At 44.6% G+C, this 17,687-nt stretch overlaps 1 protein-coding gene across 4 annotated transcripts in view; it reads right to left on the bottom strand.

Annotated features, from left to right (window-relative positions):
* The window catches only part of MMP28 (matrix metallopeptidase 28), a 29,669-nt gene extending 12,257 nt beyond the window's left edge, over positions 1-17,412 (bottom strand). The window contains exons 1-3 of one of the 4 annotated variants that reach the window (XM_007485508.3): positions 16,652-17,412; positions 4,957-5,036; positions 4,653-4,840 (exon numbers count right to left, since the gene is read on the bottom strand). In XM_007485508.3, coding sequence (XP_007485570.2) covers positions 4,653-4,840; positions 4,957-5,036; positions 16,652-16,753 — 370 coding nt within the window. In that variant the 5' untranslated portion in view covers positions 16,754-17,412. The remainder of the gene's footprint in view (positions 1-4,652; positions 4,841-4,956; positions 5,037-16,651) is intronic. The other 3 variants (XM_056819441.1, XM_007485509.3, XM_001373401.4) reach the window with 3 other exon arrangements.
* Positions 17,413-17,687: the final 275 nt, after the last annotated feature.

Genomic DNA, 17,687 nt, shown 5'->3' with positions numbered 1-17,687 from the left:
AAAGAAGGAAGGGAAAGAGGGAAAAGGGAGAAAGAGAGGGAGGAAAGAAGGAAGGAGGGAAGGAATGAAGGAAGGAAGGATGGAAGGAAGGAAGGAAGCAGCTGGGAGGATTTTTCCATTTCTAGTCAGTTTAAGTAACTTCTTTCTTATGAACACAGATCTGGGGTCAACAAGGGACCTTAGGGGCCATCAAGCCCAAAAACCTTTATTTTACAGCTGAAAAAAAACTAAGGCAAACAGAGGTTAAATGATTTGACCAAGATGTTATCATTAGTGTCTGAGACAGGATTCAAACTTAAGATTTTCCTGATTTTCAGGCTATTGAGCTCCCCAATTGGCCACCAGGCTGCAATTCCAAATTCAAAGATGGCAAGCCTTAGACCTAGAGGCTGCTGACTGGGTGATTCCAATCCTTCCCTGTCTCTTCCAGATGCCTTCCCAGGCATCTTCCCTATCCCTCCTCTCACTTCCCCCCATTGGCCAAGTCAGAACACCATAGGATTTAGAATTGGGGAAGGAGGGAGACTTCAGAAGTCATTTAGCCCAAATGGCTTATTTTAGAGATAGGAAACTGAGGTCCAGAGAATCAAAAGGACTTGCTCAAGGCTAGCCACTTAGAACAGCGCCATGATTCAAACTTGGGTCTTTGGCCTCCCAGTCTTTCTACAATGCGAGGCTTACATGGGGGCATCAAGCGAGAACTGACTAGAATGAATAGTCCCAGTGTTTCTATTTGACAATTATTTCTAGGCCGGGCAGCTCAGAGCTGGGGGTGAGTGGGTTTTCCGTGAGAGAAGACAGATGAGGGTTAGCCAGAGATGCCGAGGCCCAGGATGAAGGCAGTTTCCCATCCAAGGCCAAGTACATTGGATGTGTTTGCCCCTTGGCTTCCCTAGCTATACAATGGAGCCAATGTCTATATTTTAAACTCTGGAAACCTGACCATTGAGCAGGAGAGTCAGGAAACTGCTTTGCACACTGGAAACAGTGCTAGATTTGGAGCTAGGAAGGCAGAAGTTCGAATCCTGCTTCTGTTCTCTATCAGCTATGTTTTTCTGCCTCCCTGAACCACAGTTTCTTTATCTGTAAAAAGGAGACAACAAAGCCGGAGGACCCACTTCAAAGAGTCCTTGTGAGGTTTAAATGAGATCATGAATGTCTCCTTTAGAGATTCACCAGCATTTTGGGTAGCCATTCTCTTGAAGCTTTGGATCCCTTCTCAGGAAAAGATTTTTAAAATATATAAAATAAAATATGTAGGATTATGAAGGAAATCAATTACATTGAAATACTGGGTGCAGACAGGAGGAATGCAATAAATGGGATCTCTTGTCGGGTCTAATGACTACAATAATTTTGAAATGGCAATGAACTTAAATATTATGTCAAGATCTCTGCAACAGCCATAAGAGGATATAAAAATGTCTGTCTGAAGAGGGTCATCGGTAGAATACTGCTGGGTTTTGTTGCCCAATTGCAGTCAAAATCGTGATTTATTTTTTCCCATCTGATTTCAGGGACTCCCTAAAATCTATAGTCTGAGCCCCTTAAATCAAGAACTTCCGGCCTAGTTCAGGAAATTCAGGGATTAGAATGGGAGAAAAGGACTATGGGTAATGGTAGCAGGAAAAAGCGAAGGCCATGAAGTATTTAAAAGAAAACGTGCAGAGAAGAACAGAAGGAAGCTCAGAAGGGAACACGGGCACCAGCTAGTATTATTCTCCAAAGGGACCAGCCCCGTGGGCCCTCCCAGCAAAGACTCCCAGAGGCAGCTTCCATCTTCCTCTCCATCAGCCCTCATCCTTCTCCCATCCTTGTCTCCAAGAATAGGGTCCTCTGCTGGCGGAAGCAGAAAGCACAGCAGAAAGCACAGCGGCTCATTGAAGTCGTTTCTAAATCTGAGGAAACCTCATTACCAAAACAGGTTGCCTTGGCTCCCTCCTTCAGCTGCGGCCTCGGAAGGGGGACAGGAGACAGGAAAGGGCCGTCTTGGATTTAGAAACTGTGTGTGGGAACAGGGAGAGCCAGCGGGTTTGATGTGAGAGACCCAGAGGCTGAGGAGGCGCATGGGCCAAAGGGCAGCGGCTGGGAGGCGGAGAGAATCCCCTCTCTCACCCCTGCCATTCTTAATGCCATTCAAGGTAAAGCTCCTTAGCTGGTCCTCTTGTTTGGTTTGGCACAGGGCCCAAGACTGCTCCGGGGAACAAGCCCTTCGGGAGGGTGATGAAGAGATCGCCCAATGGCCTGGGAAGGAAGGAGGGAGAGAGCGGACGGGCTCTACACTGCCGCGTGTGAATGGGGGAGGGAAAGAAAATGGGCATTTTTAGCTGGGGGGGGGGGGAGTGGGTAAAAGTGGGGAAAGGCTGTCGGGGATCCCGGAATTTGGCCTCTCTCAGACCTACAAGTCTTCTTCCTATTGGAGGAGGCAGGAAAATTCCGAACGGCCACTAGGAGGGCCCCCTCATCCCACTTTCGGGGCCGCAGCTGCCTAGGTAAATCCGCCCCCTTTTTCACTGAGGCAGGCCTTGGGGATTACAGCTGTCCCAGAGCCAGTTCCAGGGAGGAAGCTTCACAGTGATCTTGGTGTGTGTTCTGGGAAGATGGACAAACAAGGGAACCCGAAGGCAGAAAAGAAAACGCCTTTCTTGGGGGAAGGGGGGAGCCCCGGCGGAAAGGAAGGAACGTGGGTGAGTGGAGAAGGATGAGGAGCCCTCCCTCGCCCAGGTTTATTTTCTTTTGACTAGTCTGTAGGAGTCAGAAGCTTACCAAATTCCTGACCTGGGGCTATGGAGAGTAGGCAGGACTAGGCTGGTCACCATAGTTACATTCCGGGTGGAGGACATGCCCGCAGGGCCAGGTGGCACCTGGCATCCTTCCTCACCTGCTCAGTTTCCCATGCTCCCTTCTACACTTCTCCCCAGGAAAGAGCAGCAGGCAGATGGCAGCTTGGCAGCCTTTGCCACCTCCTCTATGCCCACAGAGGCTCTCCAAGCATTTTACAGACTCGGTATTTCTCCCACTGGCCTCCAGGATGGACAGTCAGTCTGTAAACATTTATTAAGCACCTACTGTATGCTAGGCATTTAGAATTGAGATACAAAGATAGAAGATGGTCCAGGTTCTCAAGGAACACAGTCTAATTGGGGAGCCAACTGCAAACAATTAGGAACACAAATACGCTATAAATGGGAGAGTCAAGAGAAAAGGCACTTGAATTAAGGATTGGGTGTGACCCAGGTGACAATAGCCTAACCCTTACCACTCTTCTGCTTTGGAAAATATACTAAGATGAAAGGTAAGGATTTTTTTTTGAGAGGAGGGAGAGAGAGAGACAGAGAGACAGAGACAGAGACAGAGACAGAGAGACAGAGAGGAAAGGAGCGAGAGAAAGAGGGGCTTGGTTGGGAAAGGCTGCTTATAGAAGGTGGAATTTTAGTTGAGACTTAAAAGGAAACATTTCAGGGAGGTGGGACTGACAGGTGAAAATACCCACGACCAAGACATAGAGGATCGGGAGCAAGGAGTAAACCATTCCCTCTCCACATTCACTGTTTGCAGGTGACAGTTCGGGAGAGGCAAACTCAAGGAACCAAATGTCATATACCAATCAATTAAAGGACCAGGCTGGGACAGAATTGAAGAATCATGATGCCCAGGAAGATGTTTCTCCTCCCCAAATGATTAAAATATTTCCATTTTTTTACACCTTAAATCTTGGATATGGAAGTCAGGAGGAAATATATCACATCTCATAGAGATGGAAAAAACTTTAGAAGTCACTGAGGTAACCTCATTTTATGGATAAAGAAATTGGTGCAGAAACTTGCCCAAGGTTACACAGATGGGCAGATTTTCAGTAAGCTGTTGAATGCTAAAATCAGGATCTGAACTCAGTTTTTTTGGACTCAAATCTAGTATTCTCTTCACTATACCATATTATTGGGTTATATTATTGTATAATTTAGGGCTGAAGGGAAACTTAAGAGATCATCTAGTCTCTGGTCTGGCCCCTTCTTTTAATACATGAGGAAACTTGAGCCCATTTAGGTAATATGACTTGTCCAAGGTCACATTGGTAGTAGTTGACTGAGCCAGGATTTGGCTCCAGATCCTCTGAACAAAATCTAGTGCTCTTTCCACCAGCACGTTGCTCTTCATCTCTGTGGGAAAGTCCAGCAGGCAAAGGGGTGGGGTCCAGCCTTGGACTTTGAAGACTGTGTGTGGGAACTAGGGGAGAACTGATGGGACAATGGACTGGGTTCCCCAGGCACAATCAATCCTATAGGTGGGTGGTCCTCAGCATTTATTCCTGCTGTCCCTTGCTCTGTTCTAGGTGGGTGGGAAGAGAAGGCTGGGAGCCAGAACCCTTGACTTCTCTCCTCAGAGCAGGCTGATCTCTGGTTCTGAGTTGGCCCCTAACAGTCCCTACTGACTCTCTTGTTGAGAGCAGCCCTGCTGTCCAGGGCTGTGAGAACAGAAAGGTCATCCAGTCAGCATCTCCTGAGGCGGAGAGGGGAGCAGAGGCTGCAACATAGAAGGTTAGAAGCACCTCCAAACTGAGGGAGAGGGATGAGACCCACTCCCTTTGGGGTTCCAGAAGGGCTGTATGGGCAGCAGCAGTGAGAGAAGGGGAGGGAAGGAAGAAAACTCACTTTGCTGCACAAAGCGTTTTTTTAGCCTCATCTTGGCTCTGCGTCCAGCAAACAAGGAACTGAGCCTTTCAGTCCAAGCTGAGTGGCTCTCCTTGTCGTCCACGCCACACCGAGGCTGGGCCATTTGGTGCATTGTGGCAGTGTCCAGTTGCCCACTGACTGGCAGGTGAGACACCCACTGGAACTCCCTAGAGGGAAGAATTAGAACAGTAGAAGATGTTGAGAGGCCATCTCTCAAGGTCCCCCACTCTTCCTCCACAATCCTCCAACCTTCTACCCTTGCTCTGGGCCACCCATGTCTTACCTTATGGCATCAGTGAGCTTGGTGGAGCTGGAAGCTTGCAGGGTGTGCTCTCCCAGGTAGCCATACTTCTCTAAGAACACCTGAGAAGGGCAGGAAGTCAGGAAGACAAAGGAAAGTGAGTTATTCCTCCCTGCTTGGAACCCAGAAGAATAGACATCACTGAAGAATCCTGATGGTAGCTCACATGCGACATAAATATCAGATGGTCCCGTCATAGGCACTCTGTAAAACAGAAATACTCTACCTGCAAAGGTCTCATATACATGAATAGATGATCACTTTGCAGGCTAGTTGCTCCCAACTCCTTCCCACAACTGCCCTATAGTTGTTCCTCCATCCATCTCTCACTGTGGCCCACCATTAAACTATGTTGAGTCAATGTCACAACTGGGATGGCCACCTTAAGAATTAGCTAATCCAATCGATGTCTTTTTCCCATGCCAGAGACCATGTGCTGGATCTGTGATTCCCAATTTTTGGTTATTGTTCTGGGAAGCTTTTTCATCAGCAAGGAAAAAAAAAGTATTGTGAACTCCCAGGGAAATTAAATATACTTCTCAAAACATTGTATAATTATTTAAGGCATCTTTAAGAATTTTTAGTGTGAACCCCTTTGGACCAGCCTTTTGGGAACACTAAGTGAGAATCACTGGCCTAGAGAAACTCTTACACTGCCCACTCTTTCCAAGCCCAATTGGTGACTGCTTCTCTCAGACTACTATTTCAGGAAAGCCTCAGCCGCCATGTTTGACTTTATTTCCTTCTCTCCAGTCTTCTCCAGATAGAGTCCCCAGTTGACTTGCTGCCATAGACCTCAGTTAGTCAGCCTACAAACTAATGAGGCATGGTATCAAATTCTAGTAATATAAAGAAAGAAAAAAAAACACACAGTCCCATTCTAATGTCTAATTTGAAGACAATTGTGTACATTTCAATTCAATCCAATTTTGAAAAAATGTATTATGTGACCACTATGTACCAGGTTTTCCTGAACTTATCCTTTTTCCCATTTCTTCTGGCCAAATAGTATTCCTTTACAACCATGTACCACGACTTGTTCAGCCATTCTCCAATTCCCCGGCAGGTTCTAATTCTTTGCCACTACAAAAAGAGCTGATAAAAATGTTTTTGAACAAGTAGTTCCTTTTTCCCTATCTCTGATTTTTTTTTTGGGATTTAGACCTAGTAGTATTTCTGGGTCAAAGGGTACGCATAGTTTTATGGCCCTTTGAGCATCATTCCATATTGCTCTCCAGAATGGTTATCTCAGTTCACAGTTCCACCAATAGTGTATTAGTATTCTAATTTTCCCACATCCCTTCCAACATTTAACATTTTCCTTTTGGGTCTTATTAGCCAATATGTGGATATGAGGTAGTATTCCAGAGTTTTAATTTGCATTTCTTTAATCAATACCTATTTGGAGCACTTTTTCATATGATGATAGGTAGTTTTAATTTCTTCTTCAGAAAACTTCTTATTCATATCTTTTGACCATTTATCCTTTGGGGAATACTTTGTAGTCTTATAAATTTGACTCAGTTCTCTTTATATTTGAGAAATGAGGTCTTTGTCAGAGAAACTTGCTATAAAATTTTCTTCCCAATTTGTTGTTTCCCTTCTAATCTTGGAAGCATTGGTTTTGTGTGAACAAAACCTTTTTTCTTTTTCATTTTTTAAATGATATAATGAGTAACCACTATCACCAACAGAAAGCATTTAAACAAACAAATGCAAAAAAACCCTTACTTTTAACATAAACTCCACATTATTTACAATTTGTTTAAAAATATATAAATTATATATGTGTGCTAACATAAACATTCTCTGCTTCTGAGTTCTCTTTGGGTTTTATTTTGGTACTCTTTTTCCTCTTGATTTTGTGGCTGTTAATTTTTTAAAATGTAATTACAGAATGTATTATTGTTGTTCTCATTTCATCTCTTCATATATTTCCCTTATTTTCTTTATACAAATCCTTTTTAATTTAATGTAATCAAAATTATCCATCACATTTTTTGTAATGTTCTCTATGTCTTGTTTGGTCATAGGGTTTTCTATCTTTTTAAAGGTATTTATTCTCCTTTGAGTTTTTTCCTTCTGAACTCTAATTTTATCTATAATTTTTATCGCTTGCTTCATTTCTTGCTGGTAATGCTGGTCGATAAAACTCCATGGTTGGTTTACCTGCCGTTGCGCTGGTTTCCCCATGACCTCCCTCTACTTATTTCTGTTGGCTTCTGGCCATTTTTTTTGAGTAGTTCTCAACTCTATAGAGGAAAATCTGAATCTTTTAATTAATTTATTTGAATCTCTGCTTCTAGTTGCTGGGGTGGGACATGCGGTCACTCTCCTCATCTGGGTCTACCTCTTGGCTTTCTCTTAACTGCTAGTATTTTTAAAAACATGGTTTTGGTATTTTCCTCTGTTTACTCATATTTCCATTTGGAGCTTGGGCCAACTCCCTTGGGCACTCTTGGCTGGGTTGAGTAGGGCTTGTTTGATCCTGTCCCCTCTGTGATCTGGATGACACTGTCATTGCTGATCTCCTTGAGGGTATTAGATTCCCACCTTCTTAACCCTGGCTTCTGTCTTGGTCTTCCAGTGGTCTACCGCAGATCCTGGTGTCTGCCAGCCTCTGTCTTCTCCTTGTGTAATCCCTCGCTGGGAGGCGGTTCTGTCCTTTGCTGTGGCCCTGACAGACTCCAGTAAGATATGATGAACTGAGCTGGTTTTAGGTCTCCTGCCCACAATTCCCAGATCTAGCCCAAGTGCTCAAGGCTTCTAGGAATATACAGCCAGCCTCTATCTCCCTGTATCCTTGTTTCTGTTCTGACAAATCACAGTCAGAATTTGGATTCAAAGTCTCAGATTACTAGAGATTTCTATGGCTTGGGGACTCCTTGTTCCCAGATTCCTTGGTTGAGCTCCCTGGTGACTTCCCTGTGCACCCGCTGGTATCCCTTGAGTGCCTCCCATTGCCAGTTCTGCCAGCTTCCAGCTGCCCCACCTAAGTTTGCCCTGGCTTCAGGGGCACATCCCCTCTCCTCATCTTTGCAGCATTCACATGAGTCAAAGTCTGTGTTGACTACCCTGGCATTGGGACTCATGCTGGCTTACCTAGTGACATCCCCCAACTCACTTCTGCTGGCTTCTGGCTATCTCTCGGAGTGGTTCTTGACTCTGGAGGAACTAACTTCTGAATCTCTTAAAATTTTCATCAGGAGCCTTTTGGGGATATTTTTCAGATATTTGCTGGGGTGTAGGTTTGTCTATGACTTCTCAGGTCAACCTTTTAATTGAATTCTTTTCTTGACCCGATTTCTCACTAGTTACCATAAAACGATTTCTTTCCCCTTTTTCAGTCCATTTTGAACCCCCAAATGACCCTTAATCATGGCTGATAAAAAAAATTAGTGCTTGTTATAATAACGATGATGATAGCAAGCATTTGTACAGAGCCTTCAGTTTTACAAAGTATAATTATTTATCTTATCCTTACAAGAGCCTTGGGTGGTAGGTGCTGGTGTTGTGCCCATTTTAGAGATAAATTGATAGACCTGCACCGGATGAAAACCCCTCACCAAAGCCCCTGAAAGCGTCCAGCTTTCCCATTAGATCCTTCACAGATGTCTCCATCTACCTCTTTACAGGCTTTTAAATAAACCAAGTCTTCCTCAGACACCATCATCCAAGATTAACAGAAGGCTACCTTTTAGGTTTTATTGTTGTTCATTCAACAATGAATGGTGGAATTAGTCATAGAAAGAGCTCTAGAATTGGAGTCATAGGAGACCTGGGTTTAAACCCCGCCTCGACATTTACTAGTTGTGTGGTTATGGGCAAATCACTTAAGCCCTCAGCCTCAGTTTCATCATCTATAAAGTGGGCATAGCATGTCATAGAGTTGTTGGGAGAACCAAAGGGGCATAATAAACATGAATCATTCTGTGAATTCTTAAGCACTATGCAAGTATCTTCCCTTAAGATGATTGTTTCCTTTTTATTTTTCATTGCAAATACTCAGTATTTCAGTAACTTTCTGAGATGAAAAGGCATTTGTGGAATGAATAATGTAATATATATTAATATAATATTATTTTATGGGGGAAATGCCATCTATAAGGATTGAGATTGTAAGCTCCTTGAGGGCAGCAATTGTCTTTTTATTGCATCCCTAGAACTTAGTATAGCGTCTGGCACATTGTTTAGTTGTTGTCCATCCTCTCTGACTCTTTGTGACTCTGTTTGGGGTTTTCCTGGCAGAGATATTAGAGTGGTTTGCCACTTTTTCTCTAGCTCAGTTATAGAAGAGAAAAACTGAGGCAAGCAGGGTTAAGTGACTTGCCCAAGGTCACAGGATCTGAGACTAGATTTGAACTCATAAAGAAATCTTCCTAATTCCAAGCCCAGTGTTTTATCCATTGTGCCACCTACTAGTCCTAGCTGCCCTGGCACATAGTAGGTGCTTAACAACTATTGACTAACAATTTTACTATTGGAGCATAACCAGCTTGCATGTTGGGGACTACATGGTTATCCAAAGGCCAGGTTTTATTTGTGTGACCCTCTATCTCTCTGAATCAGCGTGTCTTATCTTAAATTGGCCCCTCTCCATAGGTGTCTGATCCTTTTCCTGGCTCTCTCTCCAGAACACACCCAGACCCACATCCACACCCAGGGTGTTTGTTTTCTGAAGGAAACAAGGGCAGTCTCTCCTATAGGGTTAAGAAGCAGACAGTTTGTGATCCCCTGAGTAAGTAGGGAGGGGTTGGGGCAAGACTTTGATGCTCCTTATCCCTCTGCCTCTCCTTCCCCCCTTCTCCCCTTCCTTATCAGCACCCTGGCTTCAGTTCCTGGAACATTTAAACCTCAGTTAGGGTAGAGGAGGAAGGGGGAGCTCACTCACTAGCTCCTGCTTCCTGGTTTCCTTAGGCATCCCGGTGCCTGGTACCAATGCTGTCAGGGTCTTGGGGCATGGAGGGGGCCTATGTGAAAGGCTGAAGATGTGCATGTGTGGTATGGATGAGGATGCAGAGTTTACGTAATCTAATCTCAACTGACCCTCAGTGCAATTTGGCAGCCCTTCTATGCTTCACTCCTGGATTCTCTAGCCTAACTCGCCATAGTAGGTATTCCAAACCTCATCTTTTCTCAAGCCTTCCTTAGGATCCCTCCCTCATCCTCTCCACTGAGGACCATGCCTCAGGCTTCACCACCATTCACTGAGAGCCCCCTCGTCTCTCCATCTCACATCAGTCCTCCTCTATCTACTCTTTCACTTTGGTCTAAGAAGTAGAGGTAGCTCTTCTTGAGAAGGACACGGACCTCAGCAAGCACCTAGGATCTTCCTTCCTTCCCCCCTCTTTTTAGAATAAGATCTTATTGATTTAATTTATTTTTTGAATCAATATAGTATCCCACAGTATCCCTCCTCTTCTATACCCCTAAAAACTGTTCCATATAACAAATGGCATTTTAAAAAACAACAAAAAAGAAAAATCAAAATAAGTGATGAATATATTGAGAAATTCTGAAAATATGGGCATCCTATAACATGTGTGGTTCCCCTCTGTCTTCAAAGTGGTGGGTTGAGAATGTCTTCTTATATATCTTCTGGGTAATGCTTGCTCTTTATCTTGAACACTGAACGTTCAATGTACATTTTTACAGATAGAAGGAAGATACTTCTGATCAGATATATCTCCTTGTCAATGGACAGTCTAGTCCTTCTACTGAAGCAATAGCTTAAAATTGTATTAAGACTTTTGGGATGCTCTGTATCTTCACTAAGACTTTTGGGACAACTTGTATCTAGGTATATTTCTATATATGTATAAATAAACATGTTCATATATATAAATATATATGCACACACATATTTAACTGTACCCAAGTTTTCATCTATGTAAGGAATTTTCTGATGGAAGTTCCTTTTACTGATATGGATCAGCAATTTAGAGCTGAAGAGAGTTCCCTTGAAGTCTGAAAGATTATATTACCCAGCTAGTAAGTGTGAGAGGCAGGATCTCAACCCAGGTCTTCCTGAATCCCAAGCTGACCCTCTTTCTATTACACAGAAAAAGAAGATTGCAACTGACTCCACAAATCTCCACCACATAAAACTTGCCTTTAAATTCTTTTTTGTGTATACAATGAACTGGGCATGTTTGTGCCAAAGCTGGCTTGCTTATCTGTGTTTCCTTCTGAACTGTCCTGTCTTCTCTTCTTTTCTGTGCCTTTTTAAATTCTTCACTAATTCTCCTGTCTTTCTTTTCCTTGCATCTCCATTGCTTACTTCTTTCCCCAAATTAACCCCATTTCCCATAAAGTCCTTTCCTAGTATTTATAGTATTGATTTCCATCGATAAATACAGTCATTGGCCATATCATCTACATTGTCATCATCATCATCATTTCTCTCCTCTTCTTTCTATTTCTCTTTCCTCTCCATTTCTGTCCTCTCTATTTCTATCTCTTCCCCCCCCCCTTTTGTCTGTATCTTTCAATTTCTCTCTGTCTGGAAGTCTTGATGAATTTTCTTCCTCTTACTGAATATTGCATCTTTAGGGCAAATGGAGAGAAGCTGGCCAGCCTCCTCTGCACACATTCTATATACTCCCTTCTGGAGGCTAGAGAACCCATCAGGTTGTACTAAAGTCATTTTGTGATTCTACTCACTGCCCAGTTCTTGATTTTGGGGGCCCAGAACTGGCCAGTGCACTTAAGGTCTTAACCAAGGCTCATCACCGAGGGAAAAGGAATATGTACTTTCTCCCTGCCTCCATTTCCTGTCATCTGCTATTTTTCTGGGCTTTTAAAGATCTGGCCCACTCCTTTACCAATTCAAATCCAGTTTAGGGTCCCATAGGGTCCCTAGATCATCTTCTACTTATGGAAATGATTCACCTTCTATCCATGAGTCATTGATGCTCAGAGATGGGAACTTCCACAATTCTCTTTCTGACTCACAATGAGCAAAATGAGGAGCTTCAGGGTATGAGAAACAAAGAGACTGTGGTGGCAGAGACTCTAAAGCTCCCAGGCTCCTGGGGGAAGAAGGAAAGAGGCTTCCTGTCTCTTGGCTTCTCATCAATACTTCTGGTGTTGACTTGACAATTCAGCTGGGCCATTGGTGAGCAGAGCCCCAGTCGTTATTTTGGGGTCATTATGACAAATACTAGTGCAGATGAAGTCAGACAAGACCCCCTGGGACATTCCTTTCCATTTGAGAGGCTCATAGTAGTGGAGGAGAAAGGGGTAAGGAGGGAAACCTGAGAAACTTCATCCATATACTTAAAGTCTTTCCACTCAACAGCAGGCTGTCTTTCCACTCATGGCTGTTCCAAATTGCACTGAAGCTTTCCAAGAGGACAACAGTGAACATTTCAACATAAAGTAGATTTATAAGTAATAAACCTTCAGAAATACAGAAAATCCCGGACTTTACTATTTACTGAGCAAGTGAGAACTTGCTCAGCTATTCTGGGTCACATATATAGGCAATCCAATCCACTCATCAATTAACAAGCATTTCTCTTTTCTTTTCTTTTCTTTTCTTTTCTTTTCTTTTCTTTTCTTTTCTTTTCTTTTCTTTTCTTTTCTTTTCTTTTCTTTTCTTTTCTTTCCTTTCCTTTCCTTTCCTTTCCTTTCCTTTCCTTTCCTTTCCTTTCCTTTCCTTTCCTTTCCTTTCTTTTCCTTTCCTTTCCTTTCCTTTCCTTTTCTTTCCTTTTTTCCCTTTCCTTTCCTTTTCCTTTCCTTTTCCTTTCCTTTCCTTTTCCTTTCCTTTTCCTTTCCTTTTCCTTTCCTTTTCCTTTCCTTTTCCTTTCCTTTTCCTTTCCCCTTTCCTTTCCCCTTTCCTTCCCCCTTTCCTTCCCCCTTTCCTTTCCCCTTTCCTTCCCCCTTTCCTTCCCCCTTTCCTTTCCCCTTTCCTTCCCCCTTCCCTTTCCCCTTCCCCCTTTCCTTTCCTTTCCTTTCCTTTCCTTTCCTTTCCTTTCCTTTCCTTTCCTTTCCTTTCCTTTCCTTTCCTTTCCTTTCCTTTCCTTTCCTTTCCTTTCCTTTCCTTTCCTTTCCTTTCCTTTCCTTTCCTTTCCTTTCCTTCTTTCCTTTCCTTCTTTCCTTTCCTTTTTTCTTTCCTTCTTTCTTTCCTTCTTTCTTTCCTTCTTTCCTTGTAAGGGTTGCACCTTACTAAGTTTAGCTTCCAAGGCAGAAGAGTAGTAATAGCTAGGCAATTGGAGTTAAGTGACTTGTCCAGAGTCACCCAGCTAAGAAGTAAGTGTCTGAGTTTAGGTCTGAACCCAGTACCTCCTGTCTTCATACCTGCCTCTCTATCCACTGAGCCACCTAACTGCCCCCCCCCCCCATCAAACATTTCTAAGAACCTAACATATTTGGGCACCACATTCTGTACTTTGGAGACCAAGACAAAAGTGACACAGTTCATGCTCTCACGGAATGCCAGAAATGGGCACACTATATGCCCTTCCCTTTCCCACAGCCACAGAGTTTTTAAGCTTTTAAAACACTTCCTGTCTGCCTCAGATTCTTACAAACATCCTCCTTCCACGTCTCCTCCACTTCCAAGAATGATGCCCAATAAATGGAAAGAACTTCAACATGCCAGAAATTAATTTCCAAAGCTCCCCCTTTTCTGAGACAGTAAAGACAAAGGGTAGCAGAACTATTGTCTGGCTTGGGGGGAGGATGAGGGGAGGGATCAGAAGGTTGAGGGGAGGCTCAGGAATTCTTAGCTGGGTATTCAGAGGCCCAGACACTGTAGGGCATAAGGGAATGAGCAGGAGACATGTTACCAGAACTACAGGGCTTCAGGCTCAGCTCTGACATTTACTATTTATATGATACTGGGCATTTCCCTGAGCTTCAGTTTCCTCCTGTGTACATGGGCTTTACCCTTCTGAACCTCAGATTCTTCATCTGTAAAATGGTCCCAACAACAAGAAAAAGCAAGTACTTAACACTTTCCATCCATGGATTCTTCAAGGAACAAATGAGGTCATGTGGGTAAAGTATATTAACTTTTTGGTAAATTTGTATTATTAGAAGTAAATGATTAGTTGTAGTCCTGGGGGAATGGGGCAGGAGGACACCTGGAATGGTAGTTACAGGACCCCAAGGCAAGGAAATAGGGTGAGCTAGAATACTTAAAACAAATAGCAGGATTAAGAGATCAGTCTTTGGAAGTGTGTGTGTGTGAGGGGGCAGGAGAGGGGGATCCTTTAGTTAACTGGTTTATTAACAAACACTATTAATCAAAAATAGAGAGGGAGGAGGCCACTGACATGACCTAGGTGGTCATCTCCTTCAACTTGCAACTGAACTGTCCCACTCTTGAATACCACAGAAGGTGGGTACCAAGTGGATCATTTTAAGGAAGGAACAAACATCCATGGGGATTAGAGTTTTATGCCCAAAACTCTGGAGAGAGGTATGTGACTTTGGGCTAGTTACTTTCTCTTCCTAAACTTCAGTTTTTTGTTTAATTTGTTCTTAAAATGGGAATGGTGGGGGCAGCTAGGTAGCTCAGTGGATTGAGAGCCAGGACTAGAGGCGGGAGGTCCTAGGTTCAAATTTGACCTCAGACAGTTCCCAGCTTTGTGACCCTGGGCAAGTCACTTAACCCCCATTGCCTAGACCTTACCACTTTTCTGCCTTGGAACCAATACACAGTATTTATTCCAAGACCGAAGGTAAGGGTTTAAAAAAAAAAAAAGGGACTGGTTCTGGAAAGCAATTTGGAATTATGCCCAAATGGCTTTAAAAGAATGCATGTCCTTTGATCGAGCAATACCACTACTAGGTTTGTATCCCAAAGAGATTTTAAAAAACAGGAAAGGATTTGTTTGTACAAAACATTTATAGCTGCATTTTTTGTGGTGGCAAAAAAATTGGAAAATGAGGGGGTGCCCCTCCATTGGGGAATGGCTGAACAAATTGTGGTATATGATGGTGAAGGAATACTATTGTGCTATAAGGAATGATGAACTGCTGGATTTCTATAACAACTGGAAAGACCTCCATGAACTGATGCGGAGTGAAATGAGTAAAATCAGGGGAACATGGGACACAGTAACTGAAATATTGTGGGAGGACCAAATGTAACTGACTGCTACTAAAAGCAATGCAATGATCCAGGACAATTCTGAGGGACTTATGAGAAAGAACTATGGGAATGGAAACACAGAAGAAAAACATATGAGTTATCACATTTATTTAAGTATATGATTTGGGGTTTTGGTTTTAAAAATTACTCTATTAAAATTGAATAACATGGAAATAGATATTGAGTGATAATACACGTATAACCCAGGGGAATTGCTTGTCAGCTCCAGGAGGGGGAGGGAAAAAGGGAGAAAGATAACAAAAATCATATAACCAGGGAAAGATGAAAACAAAGTTTAAATGGGAAAGGTTGCTTTGGCCCCACTTCTGAATTATTGTGTGAAGAGGTAAGAGAATAGGGAGATGCCACTCTTTAAAAATATAACTCTTGGAAATAAAGGCGTGATGCTGCAGTAATAGGAATGGAATGGAATAGATGGAATCAAGAACTTTCAAGTTGGGGAACTCTTTCCACCATAGCAAATATTAACCCTCTATGACTGAGCAGTTAAGTCCTAAGAATTGCCTAGCTAAATGCCTCCCGTGCCTTACCCAGGATCAACCAGCCGGTAGTGTCAGAAACAAGGTCTGAAAGCAAGTTTTACTGACTTCAAGTGGGGCACACTATGGTTATTTCTCTAATCTCCAGGCTCTGATTCCAGCAAATGTACATTAAAAGTCTAATAGTTTCCCAGCATAACCTACATGAGAGCTATTAGGGACTCTCATCCCTTTCCTCCTCATCCCTAGCCCAGAAGTACCCCCTTACAAACATTTTTGACATGCTAGATTGTAAATTCTGAGGAAACCAGAAGAGGCCTTGGAGGCAGTGTTGGGTGTGAGCCTCCACGACAAATTAATCATAATTTACAGTTGTAGAGCGTTGATTCTCATACCTGACATGTGCTCACAACTACCCTGTGAGGTAGACAAGGTAGTTATTATTTGGATCCTTCATTTAACAGTTGGGGAAACCGAGGCTCGGAAAGCCAAAATGATCGGTGAAAGCTGTAAAGTTAGACCTTGACCTGACCAGGGTGGGCGATCTGGCACCTCCAGCTACTAACAAAGTCTTGCCTTGTCCTAATCAAGTGTAGGTCGAAATGCATCTCCCACTTTCTCCCCATTGTTTGGAGGGTTAAACTGAGCCTCGGGCTGTGGGGAAACTTGGGGGTAGGGGAAGATCTAGTTCATACTCTCACCCCCATACAGAAGGCTCACACGGAAATGTGGGTGTTGGTGTGTGGTCCTTAAGTCAGCCGAGGGTGCTGGAAGCGGACCCCTGACAGACTGAAGTAGATCTTAGGGAACCTGCACAAACTCTGGGCTCATGTGCGGGGGAGGGGCTGAGATGGGGGAAGGGAGGGAAGTTTGACAAGTTTACAGCCCCTCTCTGCGACCCCGGGAATCATCCTAGGTGGCACCGGGGTCTAGCTGAAGGGGCTAGTCCTGACCAAAGCGCACGTACCTCGCCCACCCCCTGCGGCCCCTCCTCTCTATAAACTATCACATCCCGCCCGGACCCCCTCAGACCTAGGAACAGCCGTCCAGCCAGACACGCAAGCTTCCCATTTACCTCGGCTTCTCGCCTTCGCCCCCCAGCCCTGGGCGGGGCTCCCAGTCCCGGGCCAGCCAGAAGCAGCAGGACCTGCAGTTGGATCCAGAAACTCGGAGCCATCGCGCCCGCCGAGCCTTCCTTCTCTTGCCCTTTTTTGGGGGGGCCACTCTGGCGATGGAGGCGGCGTTGGCGGCCGCTGGGAACGGCTGAGCCGAACCAACTTCCACGAACGGCTAGAGCTGCGGGAGCTGCCAGGCGCCCTTTGGTGCGGGAGCAGCCCGCGCTCCACTGCGCGATCCTGCTGGAACGTGCCTGGGGTTCGTCGCACTTCTCCGGCTCCCTGCGCCCAGAGTGCGAGAGTTAGTTAACGGGGCTGGCCCTCGGTGGGGCTGGCCTGGAGGCCCCACCCCAGCCCCACCCACCTCCTTTGCTCCAGTCAGAGCTGCCGAGAGTGGGTGTGGGTGGAATCCCTGGGGAGCATTTCCCGGAGCAGCAGCGCCCCGCGCCGCGCGGAGCCGCGCCGCCCGCTGTGCTTGCGGGGTCAAGTCCCGGTCTGTCTCCTCTCTCCTCTGCCGGTCTCCTCCGGCCATTGGGAGATCCCTGGCACGAGCTGTGGGCTCCCGGCTACCGCCCAACCTCTGCCCTGCTGAGGCCGGGGCTGCTCTGAAGCAGCACATCCCAGAAAGCCTTTCAACCTCTGGGGCTTAGCGAGAGAAAAAGCTCTTTTGGAAAGAGGACCGAGTGGAGAGACCCTGCTGCCTGCTCTGCAACCAGCTTTCTTCTGCCTCTTTATGTCGTTGCTGGCTTAAAAGCGTCCTTCCCCCTTCCATTTCCTTCTGCTCTTTTGCCATGGAGCCTATCTAAAAATAGTAATGGCTAGCTCTTACATAGAGCTTTTACAGACGCCATCTACCCCCCCTTTACAAATGAAACAGACAGGTTTAGTGACTTGCCCAAGATCACAAAGGTACTATGTGGCAGAGGTGGAATTTAGGCTCAGGACTTCCTGGTTTTATCCAGGGTGCTGGCTACCACTGTTATTGTCGAATTCCTC

The sequence above is a fragment of the Monodelphis domestica genome, chromosome 2 (genome assembly GCF_027887165.1).
Source record: "Monodelphis domestica isolate mMonDom1 chromosome 2, mMonDom1.pri, whole genome shotgun sequence".
NCBI classification, from domain to species: domain Eukaryota; kingdom Metazoa; phylum Chordata; class Mammalia; order Didelphimorphia; family Didelphidae; genus Monodelphis; species Monodelphis domestica.
Note: the sequence above shows the minus strand (reverse complement) of the source record. Positions and strands in the feature narration are given on the sequence as shown.